This window comes from Sinocyclocheilus rhinocerous, unplaced genomic scaffold (genome assembly GCF_001515625.1).
Source record: "Sinocyclocheilus rhinocerous isolate Xijiao unplaced genomic scaffold, SAMN03320098_v1.1 scaffold585, whole genome shotgun sequence".
NCBI lineage: Eukaryota > Metazoa > Chordata > Actinopteri > Cypriniformes > Cyprinidae > Sinocyclocheilus > Sinocyclocheilus rhinocerous.
The window spans coordinates 1,894,681-1,919,612 of NW_015630024.1; the positions used below are offsets into that span (position 1 = coordinate 1,894,681).

Below are 24,932 nucleotides of genomic sequence, written 5' to 3' on the forward strand. Positions count from 1 at the left end.
GAGTATCCAGTTAAACACAGTCAGTTTTGGAACGTTAAATAGTTGCGAAAGAGAACGCATGTTGTGTAACAGCAGGGCTCTACGCTTATTTTTCTTTAAACTTAAAAAATTTAGGAGCACAGTCAAAAATTTAGGAGCACCTTCTAATCAATAATCCAAAATTTGATCAAAAATTTGCCTTTCCATTACGAGGTGATATTTGACTCCTTAAAGTGATTTACAGTGGAATTTTATTTTTGTTTGTATATGCTGTCAATTATAGTTCTTAGAAAGAAAATCGGAATCGGCAGATCACACTAATAAAAAAATCGGAAATCGAAATCGGCCAAGAAAATTGCAATCGGTGCATCTCTAATATGGAGTCCATCAATACTTATATCTGCAGTTTCTAAGTTTGAGTCACAGCCCACAATGACCATGAATCCATTGGCCAAACAGCTCACACCTGGCAAACACACTTGGACTGACAAGGCTGCTATAGCTCAGCAACACCACACACCATCTTTATTTGGCTTAAGAAGAGACAAAAAAGATTTGGAAAGCCCACTTGGGTTTGATATGTGATTACAGGTTCGGTTCACAGTATGTTGGACGACTTTAAGACTGTCATTTGTTCTCATCAGGATTTTTTAAAAACATTTTGTACATATAAAAACCACAAATTAGACATTAAATTCCTATCAGCCTGACAGGAAAGGTGTGCAAATACAAATACAGCTTTTAACAAGGTTTAAAATATGTTGAGTGGCAATATAAATTGACAGTTCACATGTAATGGTTGAAGTCACAATTTCAAGCAGTTGTATCCACACCAAACATGCAATCAGAATATGATTTTCAAAACACAATGCTTTTCAGCACTTTCTGTGAGTAATAACAACTCTTAACTCTAAAACTTGCTGAGATACAGTATGCATACTGTTTGACTTACAAGAAAGCAAGTCATGATGTGCCCAAAGCAGATAGGATTGAACAATTCCTTATCCAATTCATTTATAAAACTCTAGGAGAATACCAACATCAATATTTTAATAGTATCTTTACGTTGTTTGATTATTTGCTAGGTAATTTAATGTTAATTGAATGGATACGTAATTAAAGAGTTACTTTACCAAAAATTCTGTCATCATTTACTCACCCTCATATAGCTCCCAAAATAAACAAAAAACAACATAAATGTACCATAAATGTGGTTATTTATGGGACATATTTATATTGCTATATAGTCTTCTGAAGTTGTACAACGCTTTTTGTGATGAAGAGAATAAACTTTTAAACTGCATCTTTGTTATTTTTAAAAGTGTGACAGTCCTCTTTTTTGTTCTATAGAAAAGACCACTATGGACATTCTGCAATACATCTTCTTGTATGTTTTACAGAATGACATATGGGTTTGGAATGGCATGAAGGTGAGTAAATAACAGTATCAATTTTGACTATGAATTTTACTTTATATGAGAAGTAACTTAGTTACTATGGCACAGCTGCATAGTATTGCTACTTACAGTCAGTTTTACACGAATAGAGTCACTGTCCTCTGCTGTCTCTAATAAGTCCTCCAGGTCATTTGAGGACAGCAGAAGTTCCTGGACAGGGAAAGGGAAAACAAGGCTGATGAAAAGATGATGTATGTAGATACTGTAGAACTCTTGAAATATGTATTTTGAGATACAGATACTGTATACACACAATAATATAAATGCATTTCCTATATTTTTTGTTCTTTATATCAATGTCAGATGGCAGAAACTAGTCTCAGAAGATATCAGTGTGGGTAGGTTACATGATATTCCCTGTACAGTATGGCTCACTTACCTCTTCAGTGTGTATGCGAGGAGAGCGAGGTGGTTTGTGTCCGGTTCCGCCACACTGGGGTTGCAAAACGGCACACTGATCTCGAGCTGCATCTGGTTCTCCCATCAGAAATGCCACTTGCATCAGATCACCCTAAAGATACGAGGCAAATGAAACTATTACACCTATACAGATGCGTACACACAACCCATATGGTCACACAGTGCATACATGCATGTCTGCTTACAGACAGACACACACACACATACATAAGCATACATGCTTTTTTAAACAGGTAATTTCGGATATGAATACATATGAATCAATCAATGCTTGGAGTCTAGATTGCAGTCCAGTAATCTCTTAAACATCTTATAATACAATGATATTTGTTATGATAATGAAGTGTCGCCCTAGAAGGTGGGTAAATGCAAACCCTAATCATGTCACCTTATGACTGAGTTCAGTGTGTGAGTATGTAAATGGGATGTTTGGACTCTATGATGTCATTCTCTGAGACTCAGCCTAGACTTCATGCTGTATTAACTTTACCTGTATAACACAACTAAAAAAGGGCATTTAACTTGTGCACAGTTGTCTTAACTATACTCCTACTTCCATTAAAATGCCTTTCCTTCAGCATAACACAGGAATTTAATTTGAAATCCATTTTACAAGGTCAAAATAATCTCCCAAAATGCCTTTTTTTTTTTTTTTACCCCCAACCTGATGTGGGTCTATTGTAGGGCGAATCGACCACATTTTAAAAAACGATATATCGAAAAATCGAGCTACAAACATTCTACATCTAGTGTAACTCTTTTTACATGGATCATTTATATGCCAAGCAGGCTATCTAAGATAGCATATATGTTTCTTGTTCATAGCGCAGACAACAAAATGTTAAAATGTCAACAATCATGTGTTTAGGGTTGTAGAAGTGACTCCTTTACTCTGTACACAGTAGCAACAAATTAAAGTAGTTCATCCAAAAATGAAAATTTGCTGAAAACTCACCTTCAGGCCATTCAAGATGATTTTGTTCCTTCATTGGAGAAATTTAGCATTAAATCACTTACTCACCATTGGATCCTCTACAGTGAATGGGTGCCGTTAGAATAAGTGTCCAAAGAGCTGATAAAACCATCACAATAAGCCACAAGTAATCCACATGACTCCAGTCCATTAAATAACATCTTGTGTAGTGAAAAGCTGCATGTTTATAAGAAACAAATCCATCATTAAGACCTTTTTAAGATCAAACCATTGTTTCCAGGTAAAATACTAGTTCTATTCTAGTCCTATAATAATGCTTTCTCCGGTGAAAAAATTGTCTTGCCTGAATCAGGAGAGAAATATGCACAGATCAAGCACCGTATAAGCTAAAACAGTTCTAAACAAATATGTCAGGGGATTTTGATGTGAGAGACAACTGGGTACTTTTTTTGCTGGAGTAAGCATTATCATGGACTCATATTTTGGCCAGAAGTGAAGGTTTAAAGTTGAAAAGCCTTGATGGATTTGGATTTGATTCTTACAACAATGCAACAACTTTTCACTTCACAAGACGTTAATTGATGGACTAGGTTCATGTTGTGGATCATTGTGATGTTTTTATCAGCCGTTTTAACCCTCATTCTGACGGCATCCACTCACAAATCATGAAATGCTAAATTGTGGAAGAAACAAACTCATCTACATCTTGGAGTAAATTTTCATTTTCCGGAATTCACTTCTACAAATAAATATGGCTGTCAGTATGAACAATGCATTAAAGTATTAGGAACTTCGAATTTAGGATACCTGCACTGTGGGGAAAAGATTGAGTTTACAGTTGGGGACAAGATCATGATTAATTTTATTTAATAAATTCTTTATTAAAATCATTCTTTAACTGAGTGCTACATGAAATGTTTCATGTTATGACATGCTATTTTTATGAACCAACCAATCATACTCTTGTTCAATTTTGCATCAGATATTATTTATGTAAGAAACTGTGCTTGCAGTTTGTAACAGATAGTTGCACATAAAAAATGTAAAATCTATATCCACTTGTCAGCAACAGAATGTCCAATCCTTCTGGAAACTTGGATGAGTATAAACGCAGATGTTCAGCTTGGGGTATAGTAACTCCTATACACTGAGAGACCCTCATCCTCCATAAACCTTACTTTGGGTTTAAATGCCGACTGGGAATGTTTGGAGATGTATTTAGAGTATGTGTCATGTGCTGAGAGCTGGTGAGATGAAGGATACATTATTCTCATCGCACAGTAAGTGATAGGTACTACATTCTTGTATGTTTGCATACTGACCTCAAAAGGTGTCTCAAAACCCTCAATGATTCCTCCCACCATAACCAGGCCATCAGTGGAGATTCCCAAACCGTCCTTATAAGCCCAGTCTACGCTCTCAACCATGGAGCAATCCACATACAACGCCAACCGGCCTGAGGAGACGCTGACTGCCACGCGGTGCCAACCCCCATCAGACAGCACTGCCACGGGGAACCTGGGAACGACAGGACGGGTTTTGAAAAACAAACTACTTTATTTAGTTTTCTTGACAGGGTGGGCTGGTCAAATCGCATGCTAGTGCTTCGGAGAACAAGGAGAGTCGTGGGAGCCCAAGGAAAGCAGAAGCCATTAAATTTCCTGGCAAAACATTCAGAGCCATAATGCTTCTTGTCTGCATAATGACAAATTACTTTTTTTTTTTTGTATATGCAAGCTTAAACTAAACAGAAACCCATATGAGAACACATTAAGAGCATTACGGCATTGTTATGTCACATCATAATAAATGAGAAGCACAAACAAGTAAAATGTGAGCGTAAAACTCCCATTTATTTTGTCCTGCAGGTGGGTAATTAGGCGACAGTTTCAAATATTAGTTTTGAGAGGCCATGAGTTAAATCCCATGCCTCATTTACACGTCTCCACTGTAAGGCTTGGCTTAAGTCTAAGCCAAATCCAGAAATCTTGGTTTAATATATCACAAAGCTCCTCAACACAGTGGGGTCTGTGCTTGTGTTTAAAATTAACCATTGGCCAAAACTAATACTTCCATGACATGAAGAATGAGCAGACGATGAGGATGGTTTTGTCATCATGAAAGAGGAACAAAGAAGGTCAATGACATTCAAAAGCAAGCAACAGAAAATAAGAGAGGAGAAGGAGAATAAACAGACTGTGGTTACATAACAGGATTCACTGAGATGTGCCTTTTTAATTATCTTTTTCCTGCCAAGATGACAGCTTTGGGACCAAAGTATGAACCACAAAATAATGAAGACCACCAAGTAATTGAGTTTTCAGATGGTTCCCCTTTAATCCCCATTTAAGAATAATTCAACATTGGCAATTATGTAGACTTGTCTCCTTTCAAACTTGTCTTGTCAGGAAATATGTGTTTTTTATTAGGTGAGTTTTTTATTAGGTGAATAACTGTTTGGATGCTCTAACTGTCTGCTTTGGAGAAATATATATATATATATAAAAAAAATAAAAAATAAAATAAAATAAACTGAATACAGAGACTCCCTAATATTTCCAACATGGTAAATATAAGAGATAAAATTAGAGGTAAAGTGTTTCTTCAAGGGTTACTCCACCCCAAAATGAAAATGTTGTCATTAATCAACACTCTCCATGTCTGTCAATGAAGTGAAGACTCACTCATAGTGTCGTTGTTGGGTACTGATAAAGGTAAAAGTGTAGGCACTGATGCGAATCTGCAGGAGAATGTGTCCATCTGGACAGAGGAAAGTCAGCACACTGCGGTCTTCAGACTGGGAGCTACGCAGATGCAACAGCAAACTGAACTCATCACCAAACCTGAGAATGAAATGAGAGAGAAAAGCTTAGAATTACATGTCTACATTGGCTTTAAGAAATAATATCATACAGTATATAAAATGAAAACACGAAGTTTCATAACATCAAATCACAAAGTGGTTTTGAGCTTATTTTGAGCCACAAAACTGTGGTCACACTTTACTTTAAGGTCCAATTCTCGCTATTTACAAACCATTAACTATACGACTTTTGCCTCAATAAACTACTAATATGCTGCTAATTAATAGATAGTAAGGTAGTTGGTAAGTTCAGGTATTGGGTAGGATTAGGGATGTAGAATATGGCCATGCAGAATATGTGCTTTATAAGTACTAACGAACAGGCAATGTGTTATTAATAGGCATGCTAATAAGCAACTAGTTAATATAGTGAGAATTGGTCCCTATACTAAAGTGTTACCAAAATTGTTAAACTGTATATGTATATGCATTAAGATTGATACATGTACAAACAAAGTTTGGAGTGTCTAAACAGAAAAAGAAAAAAAAACTTTTTATGTCAGCAGTGTGCATACCTGTGTCCAAACACCTGCCGTAGTGGTATAGAGAGGGTGGAGTACTGGCCTACATGCAGGACTGGACATCTTTGGCTTTCCTGTGTTACTGATGCATTGCTGTGATTAGCCACCTGCCACAGATGATCAAGAAGGTCTATTGCTTCTGCCAAACAATTAAAAGTAAGAGGAAAAACATGTTAGGCCCATTAAGTACATTCTCAACAAAACTTCAGCTTTTTTCCTGAAAGATATGAGGGTGGGTAAGTCACAGGAGGACTAGGTCTAGCCTAGATTGCATAATGGATCCCAGAAACATCTGTTTTGGATAACGCAGCAGGTACAGATGAAAACCGAGCCTGTAAACAAAAGCCTCTGTTGTCTAGGTGCATTTTTGCAGTATTAATCATTAGCTCTGTTGAGGTCTTAGCAACTCTGAGGTAAGTCTGTGTGAGAGCAGTCACTCAGGAAATCAGTTCACCGTATGGAGAAAGCCCTTTCATTAGACGTTTAGAGGGTCATAACGAGTCAGCTGGTCTTAAAAGGTGCAGTCATACCCCCATAGTGCCCACCATTGTGTTTCCTCTTTAACATGCTCATTTCCTGTGGGCGCTGAATGACTTAATTTACAGCGTATACTGTGTGCTTGCTAATGTTTATGTGCTTGTACATATCTCATGCCCCCAGGTCGCAGGCTTGTGTTTTAGTGCGCAGCATTGTTTAAAATTAGACAAATAAATCTTGCTGAATGCTGCATTTAATCAAATGAGAGAGAGGTACTCAGAAAGCACTATTTGCAATGAGCAGATCTGAAACACACATGGCAGAGCAGCTAGTTTACTTTGTGAGAACTGATCCATCACCATAAGCTTCAGATTGGAGTGCAGACTTCATTTACAAGATGTTTTAACATGCTTTTGGTTTTAATCTATACAGTTATTACATTATTTATATTATGTTGTTTATATTATTTATTTCATATGCACTGTGCTATTTATAAGATTACATGTATAACATTAGTATTTAGTATTAATTTATTATTATAGGTTTGAGTTTTTATTTATGTTTTTAGAATTATTATTATCAGGTTTCTGTATGCTGCTGGCCCTGAGAACAAATTTCGTGTGAGGTCAGTAAGATTTGATTTCAATGTTTTTGAAAAAGTATAATATTACACATGATTTATTAAAATGTCTTTCCTGTCACTTTTGATCAATTTAATGCATTCTTGCTGAATAACACTATTAATTTCTTAAAAATCTTACTGACACCATAAATATGAACGATAATGTACATACATTTTATATTATATATATAGTATTTGTACCATTTTGAGTAAAATAAAATATGGTAAAATCTAAAATCAATCATTTTAAATATTGCAAGTTTGAGGTAAAACGGCTCTATAACGTATACAGTATGAAAAATGTATATTTATTTTGAGATCTGTGAAAGTTTAAATTAAATAGTGTTATTAAATTATTAGTATTTCTAATTTTAAGTGAACGTCAGATGGCAACAGTAATCTAAATGTAAAAATATGAGAAATGAGCATGCAAAATTACATGAAATGACACTGACATCAGGCAAAATAACAAAACTATGCTTATGAGTGCTTCTGCCAACACTGTTAACAAGGAGGAGAGTGAGTCAACAGGTTAAGCGAGGATTCTGATGACTGAACATGCACATGAAGCACAGCTGATTTACACACTGTGTAACGAGCACTGCACCAGGACTGCAAGCCTTTTTCCGGGAACATGTAATTGCTCCAACAGGATTACACATCCCCCTCTTCCCTTACTCTCCCTTGGTCTCATAGTAAACACATTCCAATGTGAACATGCTCCAAACTTTCACCAGATTTGTTGGTTTCTCGCATCTGAAATTTTGGCAATTCTTAATCAAATTTTCTTTAAATAGAGATATATTCTTTAATGTACTCTTTTTGCTGCAATATAACAGTTCTAAATGGACAGCTACATTCTACGTAGCACTCCTGCCAATTTCATGGTGGTTGTCACATTATTTATGGCTATTAGTCAAGCTGTATTGGTCACAGTTTCATGCTGGAAACACATATGCAGACCCATATCTGGTGACACAGACTAAAATCCACCTCCCAAAACACTATGATTGTTTCTGAACCATTAGCCAACAATATTAACCCATACATGAGCTATCCAATGGAAATTTGTACTGATATTCTGAGAGAATTTGGCTTACTTCCTGTGCTTACAATGATATATCAACAAACTGAGTCTGCTGGCTGAAAGTCTGAAAACAAAAGTAGTGATTTTCAGGTTAAGACCTGCTTTAGACTAACAAAAAAGATCCATAAATACTGAGGATATGACATCACGCTCACATCAAAGCTCAGATGACTTCAGTCTAGATGTGGAGATGCTGTCATCTTAAATTACATTGGAATAAAAGATCCTACAAGGATATTCCACTCATTTAGATTATAATCTAGAGAGCTGGTTGGAGAAATGTGCTTGTGAAGCATCATGGCAACATGGTATCATTTATCAAAAAACTCTGAAAAAGAAAGAATAACATGAAGGAGAAGAGAGAACAAAGGGAACTAGAGAAAGGATACACTCCTTGCTTTCAGGAAAGGTTAAGGTTAAACAGCTCTTACCCAAGTTCACTCTAGCAAATGACTGATGCATTTTCCCTAGTTTCAGACGACACAGAAATGACAACACACATAGAAAAAAAAAAAAAAAACACAAACCAGACGCCTGAATCGTTCTTACTTGAAACACGTGCACTCATAAACTACCGCCATATCCTGAGGGCACCATGGTGTCCATGTTTCAAAACACGGCTTATGTTCAAAGCTGTGTTTATGACAGTTAAGATTGATCTGGTGGTCACACAATGCATACTGTCTGAATACTTTCTGTGAATTCTCATCAGTCAAGCATTTTCCATATAGACTCAGGCCTACTTCTGTGGCCGTGCTTGGGAGAGCTTGGACTAAGCCAAGGAGAACATTCCTCGAGGACACATCATGTCTGCAAGCCGTACGACTGCCACATGGATGTGCAACAGAGTGGATAACAGGGCTTTTCAGTGTAGCCACAATAAACCCACTCAGACAAAAGACAAACTTCATTAATTACAAGTTAGTAAGAGTTGGAGTGGATAGTGTGCTTTGAAGCTATACGGCTCTTATCATTCATAAAATAATAATACTTTAAAAAGTAATACAATTAGAACACAGGAAAGTTAGTTTCAATGTTAAATTATAATATTAATTGATTAAATTCATTAATGTTAATTTCCTTTTTGCTATTCAAGAAAAGGTAACTCAATCAAATAATCCCTTCAATAATCTGCTTCTTCATATTTTAACCCCATGTTGTATTCCGGTCATTTTGACCCAGGGAGGTTTTTAATTTTTCTGAAAATGCTAGTTAATGTTATCGTATTGGAATAAAGCTTACTGACTTTGCTCACCTCACACAGGGTATAACAACTTTTTTTTGAGAATTTTTGTACAATTTGGGGATTTCCCCCCCCCACATTGTTACACGTGTAGTGTTCCTAGCCTAAAATGACCAACCTTCAAAAAAATTCTTATCAATTTCTCATTATGACATATTATTACCAAATACTGGATTCAATCTTTATATCAACTTGTTTTCTTTCAATTAGCACAGGTTTTTCTTTTCGGAACTGATTGATTGTAGGCTGATTTATCTGTGCTTCTGCATTGCCAAAACATTTTTAAATAATGTTTTTTTCACTAAAACTCAGATCAACGAGGCCTATGACAAATCAGTTGCAAAAAGAAAAACAAAACCTTTTGATAATTGAAAAAATAGTTGACAAAAAGAATGAATCCAAGATTTGGTGATAATGCAGCATAACGAGATTTAAAAGCAATTTTTTGACCTTGAACACAAATTAGGTAAAGGGTTTTCAGCAAAGGGTTAAACAATTTCACTTAGTAGTCAAAAGGTTTTGGACATTTAAAAGTAACTAATATAAAAGCACCAAGTACAAAACCACTGTTTCATTGTTTCAAGCTCTTTTCCAAAGTACAGAGCTGCATGGACCACTTGGAGAGGTCAAGTTGAACTACACGACAGAACGACAAAAAAAAAGTGTGGAAAGAATGTGCCAGAGACAATGTGACGGAAAGATAATTTGAAGGCAGACGAATTAGTTGTTCTGCCCTGGTAGTAAAGTCTGCTTCTCTCTCATAACTCTCCTATAATGGTTTGTAGTGGGTAGAAGAATCCGTCAGTAGACTAATTTGAAATGGGATGCTGCAGGAGGATTGACCTAAAGAATAAAAGCAAAGCTCTTACGATCAAGCCATAAATACAAGAACCACAGACAGCTTAGAGTTTAAAGGCAGATGGAATGACAAGACTGATGCAAAACAGTAACCTTTACATAAGAAGGTGAAATACATAATATCCCACTGGAAGCATTTAAACTCACATGAGTAAAATACCAGAAGGATGAAACCCACTAAGGTCATTCATTCTCTATAACTCAACAATACGTGCTACAAGAAAAACAAATAGCAAAGGCTTTAAGTATGGCATATTTCTGCAGAAAAGCTTAAATGGGTAAATTCAAGATGCCTGCATACTAAAAGTAGCATATGGTCAATTATGAATGAAGTAAAGCATCTTCCTCAGCATATCCCGTGAAAGCAGGCTAGATTTGCTCCTAAGAGCTCAATACACAGTGCCAGATGTGGATGTGGGAGGTGTGTTCAGACATCGCATAACACTGGCACTCAGGGACTGTGTTGATGGATCGCATGTGCAGACGCTAAATAAAATCCAGAATTAGCCACAAGTTACATCATGTCACATGCTGCATCCATGAAGCGAAACTTTGATCGCAAAAACTAGATACAGAGCCACTACAGTCCCTGAAAATGTTTTTCATCTTTCACTGTAGTCTGGGCTTCTCAGTCTTGCTGATAACAGCAGGTTGTGATGCTCTACAGAATTAGTACAGAATATCAAGCTCTTCAGGAAAGTGGAGGAGAAATATAGAAGGTGGATGAGGGAATTGTTTGTTAGACTATTGTTTGATTTAACATTTTTAGCAGCGCTGTTTTGCAGGGGATCAGTTTAGAGACAAAAAGAAAATGTATCATGCTGACAATGTGCTTTTCCGTTGTGAAGTGAGAATGAAAATGCCTTTTAAATTTCAATTTAAATTCCTGACATTGAAACAAACAGGAGGCAGAACTGCAATTCGTATTGTAATTTAAGAATTACATTTTAGACAAACTTAATGTTGGCTTAAGTTTAAAAAAAAAAAAATCAAAAGGTTAAAAACAGACATAATGATACAACAATTTTACATTTACATTTAGTTTTATCCAAATTAACCAACAAATTAAGGAAAATAAAGCGATTCATCCTAAGGAGGATGAGGAGAGCAGGCTATAAAAGTAATAAATTGTGAAGAATAAAAAGAACAACTTGTAGAATAGTCACTTTAGGTAATTTTTAGGGTACTGTGAGAAGGTTCTGGTTGTTGAATCATCCAAGCAGATGTTAAGGTCCAGAAGTCATCTCAGCTGGACCTACCAGGCAACTGAAAGAGGGTTAAAACTGCCTCAGAAAGACTGGATTGATGGGCTGTGATACAGACTCCATGAAAGCTCTCAGAAGAGATATGGAGATGAGAAACCAGACATGGAGCTCATGTTCTGAAATGCAGGTGAGAGGGCAGAGGTCATATTGATCCCATGTGACACAATGACGCTTTGCAGTGATGACTGATAAGAGGCAGTTGAAAATTCCCCAAATGTTCTGCTCTCGTATGTTACGAGATGGGGTTCACACATTTCATCAAATGAGAAAAACATCTGCTTTACAGGGTCAGTTTTACTTGAATACAGAATATTATACAATCCCACTGAGCAAGCAGGACATCACACCCCTGATCATTGTGAAAACTCTTCATTTGACTTGCCTATGAAAACCTCATGTCATTCATTTTTTTAAACATAAAAGGATTTTCATGCTTTTGATTATGCAAGGCAGTGCTATAAAGCGAATCAACCAATCTACCAGGTTTTTTTCTGATGTGTTTGATTCCTCTGAGTTATTCTAGTAGAGCTGGTTTTTATATAAATTATTTAAAGGCTCCCTAGCTTATATGAAAACACAAAACTTCATCCAAAGCAGATTTTGTTTCTATAGTGCGCACGAATGCCTTCTACAGAAAGAGCTTATGGATCTGGAGCTTGTTAGTGGATCAAAAACAGAGAAAAAGAGCAGCAGACACTGCTACAACAACTTTCAACAAAACTGGGATTTTAAATGCAACAAAATCAGGCTTTGCAGACAAAGACAAATGCTCAACTTTTTTCCAAGTCACAACTACATTACCCCTGCATTTCCTGGAGAACTCTTCTTCCATATGGAAGCTGTCGCCACGCTCTACCCCAAGGTAATGGATTATTTAGCCTTAACCACCCCATATGAGGTCATATCAGGCTCTGTCCTTGGCGAAAATGGCTGATTTCCAAGAGTAATACACGGTTATCAGCTGATATCCGCCCTGGGCCCCTTTCGCCTGGATCCTGTGAAGCTCCATAATCGGGGGAAGTAGAGTCGCCTGCCACAGCGTCTTCCCTCCAGGATAGCATTACGCTAATGGCACGGGAAGGGCTACAGGATAGCTCAATTACTGTACCCCAATTATGTAGGGAAGCCTGAAGAGATTGAGGTTGGATGGCATAATATTCAGTGATTAAAGACTTCCCCTAACCTGCTGAACTGCCACATGGGAAGAGCACTGCTTCTTAAAAGCCCAAGATGTGGTCAGTTTGATAAATTCGCTCCAGCCCAAATTCGGCTTCCACAGAGCAGGTGAAGGGTCTAATCACTAGGGCTGTGTATCACCAGCAAAGTCACGATACAATACGTATCACGATACAGAGGCCACGATACGATACATATCACGATACAGGACTGCACTGAATTTCACCTCAGAAGAATATCGTCGTATCGATGTATCGAACACAGCACTACTAATCACCCATGGCTGTACTCTGATAACAAATTAAAGGTAATAAGAAAACATCATTAGATTAAATTTCCAGTGACTTAATAATAATCTTACCTGCTCCTACGCCTGGGATATTTGCTTTATGCAAGGTAAATAAGGGCTGTGCTGAATTCATTAGGACTGTCTAAAAGCTCACACGTGCTTTAACAGATTTTTTTTGTTTGTTTCTTCACTCTACTGCTCATCTGGAAAATTAATGAAAGATACCAGGCTGTAAATAACGGTCCGGATACAGTGGGGCAATTTGTCTACTGGGTTTCAGTGGGAGCTCAAACTCAAGGGAGAGGAAAAGGAAAAGGAAAAGGAAAGAGGCACCCAGTACAACAGAACATTATGATATTCCACTTGGTATATTTCTTGCTTCAGTTCTGAAAAATAAAATAAAATGAAATACTGGTAAATATTTGAGGGAGGTATTCAATTTTATTACTTTTAAGTATGTGTTCTGTAGCAATGGCATTTCTTCGGGGCAAGCCTTTTCAAAACACAGAGAGACTTGTTAAGTCTTAGGAGTTAAGTCAGGCATGTCTAGAGTTCTGTTTAACCTTCTCGGATTGGTTTGAATTGACAGCGCTTGGCAGACTTTGACTACAGAGAAAAAAAGGCAAGTTCCTTAGGGAATACTCTGGAGCAAAAGCTCAAAAGACCCACTGTAGGAAGGAGACTTTCGTTGTAATAGCTGTGCATTCGTTCATCTGCCAAGAGCTTAAAGGATCATTAAGTATCAGCTTTCTTGCCTTAAAATGTGAGAGATAGTGAACTCAGTGTATCTGAACTGGGAGGTAGTACTCAAGAGTGTCAGCAGTTTAAAAGTGATCAGGACCAATTCTCTAATGTGACATGCACAATTGCACAAATGAGACAGTGATAAAAAGGAATATCCTTGAATCCTCTTGGTAAGACAATGGATTTAAAAGAAAGTATGTATACTGTGCGCAGTATGAGCATGAAATGACCGACTAGAATTGTACTTTCAGTGAAACTTTCAGCTTAATTTGCATACTTCATGTAGTACACTGCAAAAAAATAAGCTGCATGCCATTCTGAACATATAACTCCAATAACTCAATATTAGCAGCAGGTAAACCATTTTTCATATTTCACAGATATTTTCATGACTTAACCCTGACTTGACTTGATCCCTCCACTTAAGCTGTCTAAAATGTAATGTCCAAAACCATGAGAGGCACAAAGACATTGACAACGTCAGAAAAAAAGGATGTATGTAGAGCCAGTCAATACATGTCTATCTCAAAATGGACACTTGTGAATACTCATCTGCAGACAACAACAGGAGACAGATGACTGAAATTGCTCCTGGTCAAATTCTCCATGGCTTATTGCAAACATGAATGGAGGTAATCACAAGGTAAATATGCATTATTGTTGAGGTCAGACATCTCTGTCTATCATAGGCTGTTGTCAAATATCCATGTCAAACCTTGTCTTTGTAGCAGCTATCCAACCATAAAATTATTTGTCTGCTGTTATTTCAAAGATGTCTAAGACTAGAAACATACTCTACACTGCTGTAAAGACCACCTTAGACCAGCATGAATTTCCATTCTGGTTTGATGCTGGTGGACAAGTACAGCCATGCTGTAAAGCCATTCACCAGAAAAAAAATGTTGGTTGACCAAGGTGGTCTTTGTGGTGAAGCTGGTTGACCAAAGAACTGTTGCTTTGACCTGAAAGAGAAAACTTTCTGAAATGCAGACCATTTATGCTAATGTCCGCTATAGCACGTCCTGCTGGAATGCAACACATACTTTTGTTGTTATGAAATGTGCTATAAAACATTATGGGAAGAAAAATTAAATTGAGCTTGTATTAGGTTTTTGTATCTTTTTTTTTTACTCAAAACATTTTTAAACTCAAATTCCTATACTCAAATTTCTGTAATACAGAAGAATTTTATTTTGATGGCATATAAACATACATGTTTAGAGGTATATATTCATTCATGCAGTAATGTATTTTTTTCAATAAACTATTGGCTAAAAAACTTTTTAATGATTCACCAATACTGAAATTATGGCCAATACTAATAATAGCCAATATTAAAATTTTCCAATACAGCCAATTACTATTAGACCTGAATTCAATTAATGATCCTAAATATTTTGTTTAGGGGACTAAACCAATACATATAGAAACAACTGACGATTGTTTCACCTTTTGGCTTGTGTTGTGCTGAAGTTGGATGTGAAAATTGAAATCACCATGAACTTGTGCTTTTGTGTTTGTGTGCATGTGAGAAAGAGTGAAAGCCCATGAGGGGGAGCGGTGTTCATCTGTAGGTCAGGAGGTGACTGCTTGTAACCTGTGTTCTGCACCAGATGAGAAAAACATAGAACACAAGCTCGCAGCAGACCCCTGATGCTACAGACGCCTGTAACAAGCTGAGCAGAAACGTTGAGCATGTCTGAAAGAGAATGAACGATGCCAGCACAAACACAGCACAGAAAACACTACAGAATGCCAGCGTTCACATCACGAAAATATCATATTAATCAGATGGTTAGGTTTTCACAAAATCTCACATAAAGGGCTGTTTTATTTGTAGGAATCTTCCAGAATAAATTAACATTGGCAGCATGATCTCATTTGTGTTCGTAGACCTATATAAGTGATTGGGTTTGTGATCTAACATGAACCACTTGTATCAACCTATACTTAACAAACAGACTGACAGATATTTCGAGGAGATCCATCATTTTGAGGACAAGTCCATGCCTCTATTTTGAACATGAGCCAACTAATCATTTTTTCCCCTAAAAAGCAATTTGGGGAATATTTATGTAGCTTACCATCTACGTCTATACGAAGCTTTGGGAAACAGAACAGATCCTAACATGAACTATGTTGCGTAACTCAGCAAAAGACCTTTGTTGAGGTTTGGCGGACAGACTCAGAAAATTGTTTGAGATGCTTATTTTTGATAAAAAATTGTATGATCCATTTTACTTGGAAAAGCATACATCTGCACTTCTGCAGACATACTCATGAATATTTTAAAGCAAAGATGGGGGAATTATTTTACTTTCTTTTAATACAGCATAATGACAAAATGTTGGAAGGTCCAAGATAAACATCTCCGCTGATGGGGTATTTGTGAGAACATGCATAAAGCTAGGAGACGGAGCGAATTGATAGAAAAAAGACACAAAATGATAGCCAATAAATATATAGAGAAGCCTTTGGGGAAAATGTATATAATTTTCAACATCTCAATGCCCTTCAAGTGTGATTGAGGAGATCTATGAATAGAGAAATATTGTATATGTCATTCCAAAACATCACTGTGTTATTTTATTTTACATCACATGCAATCACATTCCAACCAGACTGTAAATATTAAGTTACTGAGGCAACCTCAAGTTCAGTGTTCACGCTTTCTGGAGCTGACTGAACTTCATTGGTTAAGATTAACAAACTCATTTCTGTGACATCTGGGTCATCCTTATCACATAAAAGGCCAGTAAAAGGGCAAGACAACACCAGAAATTGCTCCAACATGGCTGTTTAGTGTCTTGTAAAAAGCTCTTGTAAAATTTTTTACAGGGTTTTACCGTGCTGGGCTGAGACTGCCCCCCACCACAGCCAGCCTTCAAGTTAGACCTTCAGTGACCAAACAAAAGCAAGAACCTGGACCAGCTGGTAGGCGAACGTCTCTTTTGACCACAGCATCTGTGCATTGACAGGCTTTAAACTGGTCAGAATCAATAACACTCAACCCGATATAAGACCGCAAACCACTCACAGTCTGAAGACACTTACGTCATGTTCACACAAAAACATCATGATGAAACAGAGTGAAATATGGTATTATGACTGAAACAACACATGCCCTTAGTGAATATTAAAGTATAATATAGGCACACACATAACATAAGCTAATCGTTGCCAGTCTTCTTTTATAGATACTTATATTTATAGATACTCTGCTTTAATAAACATTTAAATCATGTTTACCAATAAAAAAAAATAAAAAAATCGTAGCCTACTTAATTTGTGTAAAATCTCTCAATTTGTATCAAATTAAATATGGTGTCAACCTGACTACAGTCCAGATTTCCCATTTTAGTGGAAATGTAATCCTGCTGGTTGACATAACAAACAGTTTGTTGCATGAAAATTCAGACTTACAATGCCTTGTGAATAAATAATCACACCTTGCTTATCTGGTTGGGGATGAGACGGTTTCAGGGAACTGAAAGGGCTGAATATGTTTCTGTTTAGTGGAGTATTTGTTGTCTTTAGCACACTGTGTGTAATAAATGCTTTTACGTCTTTAAAGTGTGTTTGGAAGGAATTATATTTTATGAGTGTGTGACAACAGAAACATAATTTAGTGATCAAATTATTATAAAATTGAAATGCATAATAAAACACAAGTTTATCTAGCTATCCACCTGATGAGGACATAATTGACTTATAGTACGGCTATTCCTTAACATATCATGTCCAAGCGAGTAGTTAACCCCCCTGGATTATTGAGTCAGTGAGTTGAACTCGAGGACTAAATCAGTCTGATTCATGACTGATTCATTTGTGAGCAGTTCAACATTTCTGAGCAGAAAAAAAGACAAGAATCTCTCATTCATATCTGGTTCATTTTTAAAGGGATAGTGAAACTATATATAATGAAAGTATTATGAAAATTCTGTTATTAATTACTCACACTCATGCCGTTCCAAACCTGTAAGTCCTTAGTTCATAATTTGGAACACAAATTATGATATTTTTGATGAAATCCGATAGCTTTCTGACCCTGCATAGACAGTAATGGAACTACCATTTTCAAGGCCCAGAAAGGTAGTAAGGACATCATTAAAATAATGTGACATCAATGGTTCAACCTTAATTTTATGAAGCTACGAGAATACTTTTTGTGCACAAGGAAAACAAAAATAACGGCTTTATTCAACAATTTGTTCTCTTCTGTGTCAGTCTTCGACGCACGTTCAGAAATTGTTGAATAAATTTATTACTTTTGTTTCTTTGTGCACAAAAAGCTTCATAACATTATGGTTGAACCACTGATGTCACATGGACTATTTCAACTATGTTTTTACCTTTCTAGGCCTTGATCGTGTCAATTGTGTAGCTGTTGCTGCTCAGAAAGCTCTCAGATTTCATCAAACATATCTTAAATGTGTGTTCTGAAGATGAAAGAAGGTCTTACGGGTTTGGACCGACATAAAGGTGAGTAATTAACAACAGAATTTTCATTTTTGGGTGAACTATCACTTTAAGACTTTATAATAACGATAGTAATAAAAATAATACTAATACAAATGCAAAACAAGAAAAGGTTAATTTCTTCACAACAAATGTCTTCAGAACCAGTCGATTTGACTTTAGAACATAGCTGACCTAAGTTTCCACTAGAAAGCCTGTCATTATTCAAGACCAGTCAAGCAGAGACTATTGAGATATTTGACGATTCACAAACAAGCAGAGACCAAAAAAAGACAGTAAAGAAAAAATGCTGACAGCACGATGGTTTTATCATTTGCTATGAAGCCGTTTTTCTTGCTTGTCATAATTCAAACAGCAAACATTAGTCGTGAATCTAAAAAAAAATCTCTCAACATAATTAGAGGCAACTACAAACATCATACTTAGCATTGTGTCAGTCAAGGCTAAAGATTACTGTCCGCTACACACTACAGCATATCAGCATGCCAAACCAAACAAATCCATTAACAGCTTCACCTTATAAGTTAACGCAAGCTAATTAAATCCACCACTGGTTCTGCACAGATATTATAATCAGAGGTTCTTTAAACAGCAATATGTGTGCCATATTTGGCCCATATGTTCCAACGGGTTATTTATTTTCCCAGATTGGTTTGTGGTGATGTCATTCATAGTGCCCACAGGTCAATGGTCCCCAGTGTGTGCCAGTAGAAACAGGTTGTATTGTCGGCTGAATAGTCCAATACATGAGTGTGTTTAAGTACCCATGAACAGCATGACATCATCTGGCATATGTTTCAGTACGGAACATAAGCAGCGATATTGGGGCTGCTATTCTAGTCTCAGATACCCACCATTTTTTTTTAAAGATAAATTACAATATCTTGATAGTTTTAAGGTTTCCCTCCAGGCAAAACAGTGCCAAGAGCACTATTATGTCCAAATCTGCAGCAAGCCTGCTCTTGTCAGCCAGCCAGCAGACAGGCACTACTCCTAACTCAAGGCGGGTGTTTTCCTTGAATGCCTGAGATTTGTTTTTTTCCAGCCTGGATGCGGGAAGCCATTGAAGCTTTCAGATCTGTTTATCAAAAGACAATGTTACTTTCATAAAGAAAAAGAGAGACAACAATGGAGAGTGAGTGTAGTGTACCAACTTTCCCTTTCTAATTATTACAGATGCATAAATCATATTGATGCCAGGTGTTCTCATTATTTTCTTCCTTGCTAACATAATATTACCATGGTTTCTGCTTCACTGTTTGGATCAACAGCCATTTGAGGAGACAAAGCACCCCGCGAGGCAGCTGTGCGTTGTTTACAATCTCAAAAGGCCTCAACAGGAGTGTCAAACCCACAAGAAAAATGGTCATATTTATGGCATGTTTATATCTAGACATCCCATCTGAATCTCACAACCACTGCAAAGCTCTTTGGACGTAAAAAACACCAAAGAACCTGATTTGATGATTAGGCTATTTCTTGATTTATAGTTTTTCCCCCCAGCTGTCTGTCTGCCTGACACTGACATTGCAGATTACATTACAGCGGTGATTGAGTGTAATGTAAGTGGTAATACATTACGAATCTCACTGGCATGCAGGCACTAAAGGGCCTCAGAAGTAAAAGGTGCAAACATTGAATCAAACCCCCTCAAGATGACAAGGACAAAACCTGGCAGGTTCACGTTAACACAATCAAAACAAACCCAAAATTTGTTCCAAAGAACCCAAAAGAAGATATTTTGAAGAATGTTTCAACTACTTTTGTCCATGCAATGAATGGGGTCCAAAAGAACACAAACAAGTTTATTTTAGTCCATATTGGACTCCACTGATTTTCATTATATGTGACCCTGGACCACAAAACCAGTCATAAGTAGCACAGGTATATTTGTAGCAATAGCCAAAAATACATTGTATGGGTCAAAATTATAGATTTTTCTTTTATGCCAAAAATCATTAGGATATTAAGTAAAGATCATATTCCATGAAAATATTTTGTAAATTTCCTACCGTAAATATATTAAAACTTAATTTTTGATTATTAATATGCATTGCTAAGGCCTTCATTTGGACAATTTTTTTTTTTTTTTGCACCCTTAGATTCCAGATATTCAAAAAGTTTTATCTCAACCAACTATTGTCCTATACCATACATCAATGGAAAGCTTATTTATTCAGCTTTCATACGATGTATAAATCTCAATTTTGAAAAATTTACCCTTATGACTGGATTTGTGGTCCAGGGTCACGTATAGACAAAACCCCATTTTTTTAAGATATCTTCTTTTGTGTTCCACAGAAGAGTCATACAGGTTTGAAACAGAATGAGGTTCAGCACACGAGTACAGTATTTTCATTTTTGGTGAACTATCCCTTTATGACATCACTGAATTCAATCACATGGTGGTCACATGGTGCAAAACTTACAGTATCTCATAGAAAGACAGAGACCAGAGTTGTTTAATGTGATGTTAGAAAAATGCACTTAATAATATTATTAAACATTTAAGTTAATCAGTTAATCTGAGGCTTGAAGAAACTATTAAACTCTGGTTAGTGAATAAGCACAATCCTTCTTCCAAAACTTCAAGACTTAGCTACAGTATGTTATTCATATAGAAACATATGGTCCTATTTTCCTTTATCCTCAGTCACAACAATCCTGAATTCAAAGGCATTTAATAATAAATACAATGGAAAAGACAAATGTTTGTTTTTTGTTATCCAGCATGTGATAATCTTGTGTTTTATGGAAAACAAGAGCATTAGCCAAATATGATCTCCTACAGGGCTAATATATAAAATAATTGTTTTCATAAAATCATTGCGATCTGTATGATGTCAAATAACCTTATGGGTTTACCAGAAGGGATATTATCAGTGATGATTGTGTATTGTAAAAAACAAGTGCTTTTAATATGTGATTTGATGCTTTTGTTTTAGGTTCAACACAACTGTGAGTTCAAAGAAACCTGCATGCATCCAACTCAAACAAATTAATCTGGTTGGAAAAAAAGACACCAAACAAAAGAACGCAATTCATCAAATCTGTCAAAAGCTCCAAAGTAACTCAAATATAGTAAAAGCAGCTTTGACCAACACAATCGAAGATACACTTTCAAAAGCTTGACATCACAGCACCAAGCTCGTGTTTGTCATCGCAGCAGTTTGTGCCGTGTGAAAAGCCATGAAAAGTTTGTTTACATGCACTTTTCACACACCTCCATGGTGGGCAGCATTCACATGATGTCATCTGTCAGAATCATTGGCGATCATATTTTCATCACATTTCCCAGTGTGTTTTGATTTCGCTAAAACAACATAACCCATATGAGCACGACCAGTTTTATTGCGTTGGCACAACAGCTATAAATTTTTAAATAACCTGGCGTCCACCTCACAAAGACAAGTGCTAGTTATAAAGCTAAAGTACCTGGAGAGGCGTTGTGTGTGCATGACATAATATTCGGTCTGAACTAGAGCCCGACCAATATGGGTTTTTTGGGGGCCGATACCGATACTGATATTAGGGAGTAAAAAAAGGCCTCCCTTTTTTTCGATAAAGAATATCGGCCGATATTCTTTGTGTATCAGGGCTCTACAGTGCGACCATTTCAGTCGAATTTGCGACTGAAAACTACTGCATGCGACTATGAAATAATATTTAGGAGCACCTGTGCGACTGACCCGATCAGCATAGGCTTAGCATAGGCAAGGCTTAGCCTTCCCCTGGCCACAGGGACTTGGAGCAAAAATGGCACTAAATTGGACAAAAACGCCCCTGCACAAATAAATTAAATCTATTACGTCTGTTGCTAACAAAGTGAATATGAATAGACAGTGTCGATTGCGGCATTAAATTAAGATCAGCTCATGTTGCACTGTATTTCATTTTAGGCGTTTTTACAGTGTTGCGCATTTTAACCAATCACCAGTGGTGGACGAAGTACACAAATCAAGTACTTGAGTAAAAGTACAGTAAAAGTACAGATACGTATAATAAAATATCACTCCAGTAAAAGTAAAAGTACTCCTTTTTCAATTTTACTCGAGTGAAAGTACAAAAGTACTCGATTTTTTATGTACTTAAGTAAAAAAGTACTGATAGATAGATTTATTTTGCAATTTTATATAGGCTACTTAATTTAATTTTATATTAGCACATATTTTTTTATAATCCTACTGCTCAAAATACCTGGGATTTTCCCAAAATAACCACTATATGGAGTCAAGATATATTTTGATATGGACTAAGTTGACGAGAGTGATGTAGTAATGTTCACTATGAAGCTTACACTGCGAAGTACCTGAGAGAAAACAGATTTGACCATCTGATTTTCACCAGTAAGAAAAAAGTGTTTTAAAGCTTGTTGTTTTGCAGAACATCACAGTTATATATGACATGAGAATAAGGCCTGAAGTTAGGAAGAACATTAAGGAAAATATAATTATATTTTCATAATGATTTTTTTCTTCTCAAACCTTGTCTGTGGTGTAAAAACACCCCTGGCCAAATGCCCCCAGAGGGCATCACTTCCCACTTTGATAATTACTGTAGTTACCATGTTCTGAACATCACATCCTTTATTTTCCCCCAGATACAATCTATCTAGGTGGTTGAATAAAAATAGTTGGACTTTATTTTTTAAAAATGACCTCAATTTAGCACCAGCAAGCTCGTTAGCTAGACAGTTAGCATCAGCTAACAATATTTACTTATTTTCAGTATGGTTAATAAACATTCATATCTGTCTACTCGGCTAGTTAATCCAAACAATATAAAAATGTATACTGTACACACACACACATATATGATTCCACCCAATCAGCTTATCTTTGTAAAATGGAACAGCTTCTTAAATAACTGAATGTGCACTCTTAACTTCAGCCAATCAAGCATTATATTATGATATTATGATAATTAAGCACTATTTAATGATAGAACTAGTGATTAGAACTAAAACTTGGTAACCATGAATGAATGCATATTTGTCATTTTAACTGAACTTAGGACTGGTGGTGGTGTTTAAGATATTGTTGGTCATAGGTAATAGTAATTATTATTAAAAGATACTACTACTACTACTATTATCTGCTGGGTTCATGAATATTAATCACGTTGTCAGCGTTCGCTCGAACTGATTTGCTGAAATCAAAACAGGGACGGTAATAGATGAGTGCCAGCCAACGAGAGCTGTTCGCGCATTAGCTCCGCCCACTGCCGAGAAACCGGCATATCTTCTGCTTGTTCTTAAAAGCTGAATAATTCTAAATGAACTCTGTTATTTTGACAGGAAAATACAACAATGAATATGGTTTACATGTAGCGCGTCGATTCAGCGTGGTATGCAAGACTCTCGTTCTCTCTCTTTGCATGTGTGAGAAACACAGCGCTATCAGTAAAGCGACGGCGAGTCGTGCGCCTTCACACTAGTTTACGGTACGTCAGATACAGGTGCGCTGCGTGCTACATACTGCGCATCCATTGAGTACATGACATGATCCATTGAGCGCATCCAAATAGTACAGATCGCTTGACGGAGAGCGAAACTCTCAAGCGCTCAGTCAGCGTGTTTATCGAGTGAAAATCTGTGTTGAACGCCTCTCACACACATACTGGCGTGTAAAATCTAAGAATTTATTAGCCAATGGCTAATGTTAGACATTATTTAGTCGCCCAGAGTAAGATTTAGTCGCATATGCGAGTGATTTACTCGCAATGTAGAGGGTTGAGTGGGCTTAAATAGATCACCCTTTACAGCAGATTTAGTTCACAAACAACTGACAGTTTTGACCTAAATATGATTTTCAGTTACAATAATTAATCCTAAAATTCGACATTAGTAACTTACTTTTAGCAGCATCGGTCGCGCGCGCGCTCACAATATCTCCCGGTTCTTACTTGTGAATTCAGTTCACTGGAGACTCGCACTAAACGGTTCATTTGAATCAGTGAGTTGTCGACTCGAGAACAGCCGCAATCGGATCATTCTAATTCGTGAATGAATCGTTTGGTGCGGTTTGCGAACCAATTTAAAAGGTTCATTGAAAAGAATCAGTTCGTTCTTGAATCAGACACCGCTTCTGTGTGTCGGAGCACGTGATATATTATAAGGAGTAACGATATGTTTTATGAAATGTAGTGAAGTAAAAAGTACGATCTTATGCTTTGGAATGTAGTGAAGTAAAAGTAAAAGTTACTCAAAAAAAAACTACTCCAGTAAAGTACAGATACTTGAAAAATGTACTTAAGTACAGTAACGAAGTAAAACTACTCCGTTACTGTCCACCACTGCCAATCACACACAATTCTGTTGAGCTTAGGAATGTAATGGCCAATCAGAGGCGTTCAGATGAGTCGTCGTTGAAACAGATCAGTTTTGTTGAGTGCGCGCGTGTTCGCTGACTGAATTCCGGACTCTTGCGAATTCTCTCATCATAAACTACAAAGTGCAGATGTACGTACAATGTAAGTAAGACTAATTTCACAGTGTATACAGCTTCAGTGATTATAAA

At 36.7% G+C, this 24,932-nt stretch overlaps 1 protein-coding gene across 1 annotated transcript in view; it reads right to left on the reverse strand.

The window, feature by feature from the left end:
- LOC107739704 (collagen alpha-1(I) chain) overlaps nt 1-24,932 on the reverse strand; it is a 67,183-nt gene that overhangs the window by 37,190 nt on the left and 5,061 nt on the right. Inside the window, exons 3-7 of the mRNA XM_016551902.1 lie at nt 6,169-6,313; nt 5,475-5,633; nt 4,113-4,308; nt 1,816-1,947; nt 1,506-1,586 (exon numbers count right to left, since the gene is read on the reverse strand). Of these exons, the coding sequence (XP_016407388.1) occupies nt 1,506-1,586; nt 1,816-1,947; nt 4,113-4,308; nt 5,475-5,633; nt 6,169-6,313 (713 nt within the window). The remainder of the gene's footprint in view (nt 1-1,505; nt 1,587-1,815; nt 1,948-4,112; nt 4,309-5,474; nt 5,634-6,168; nt 6,314-24,932) is intronic.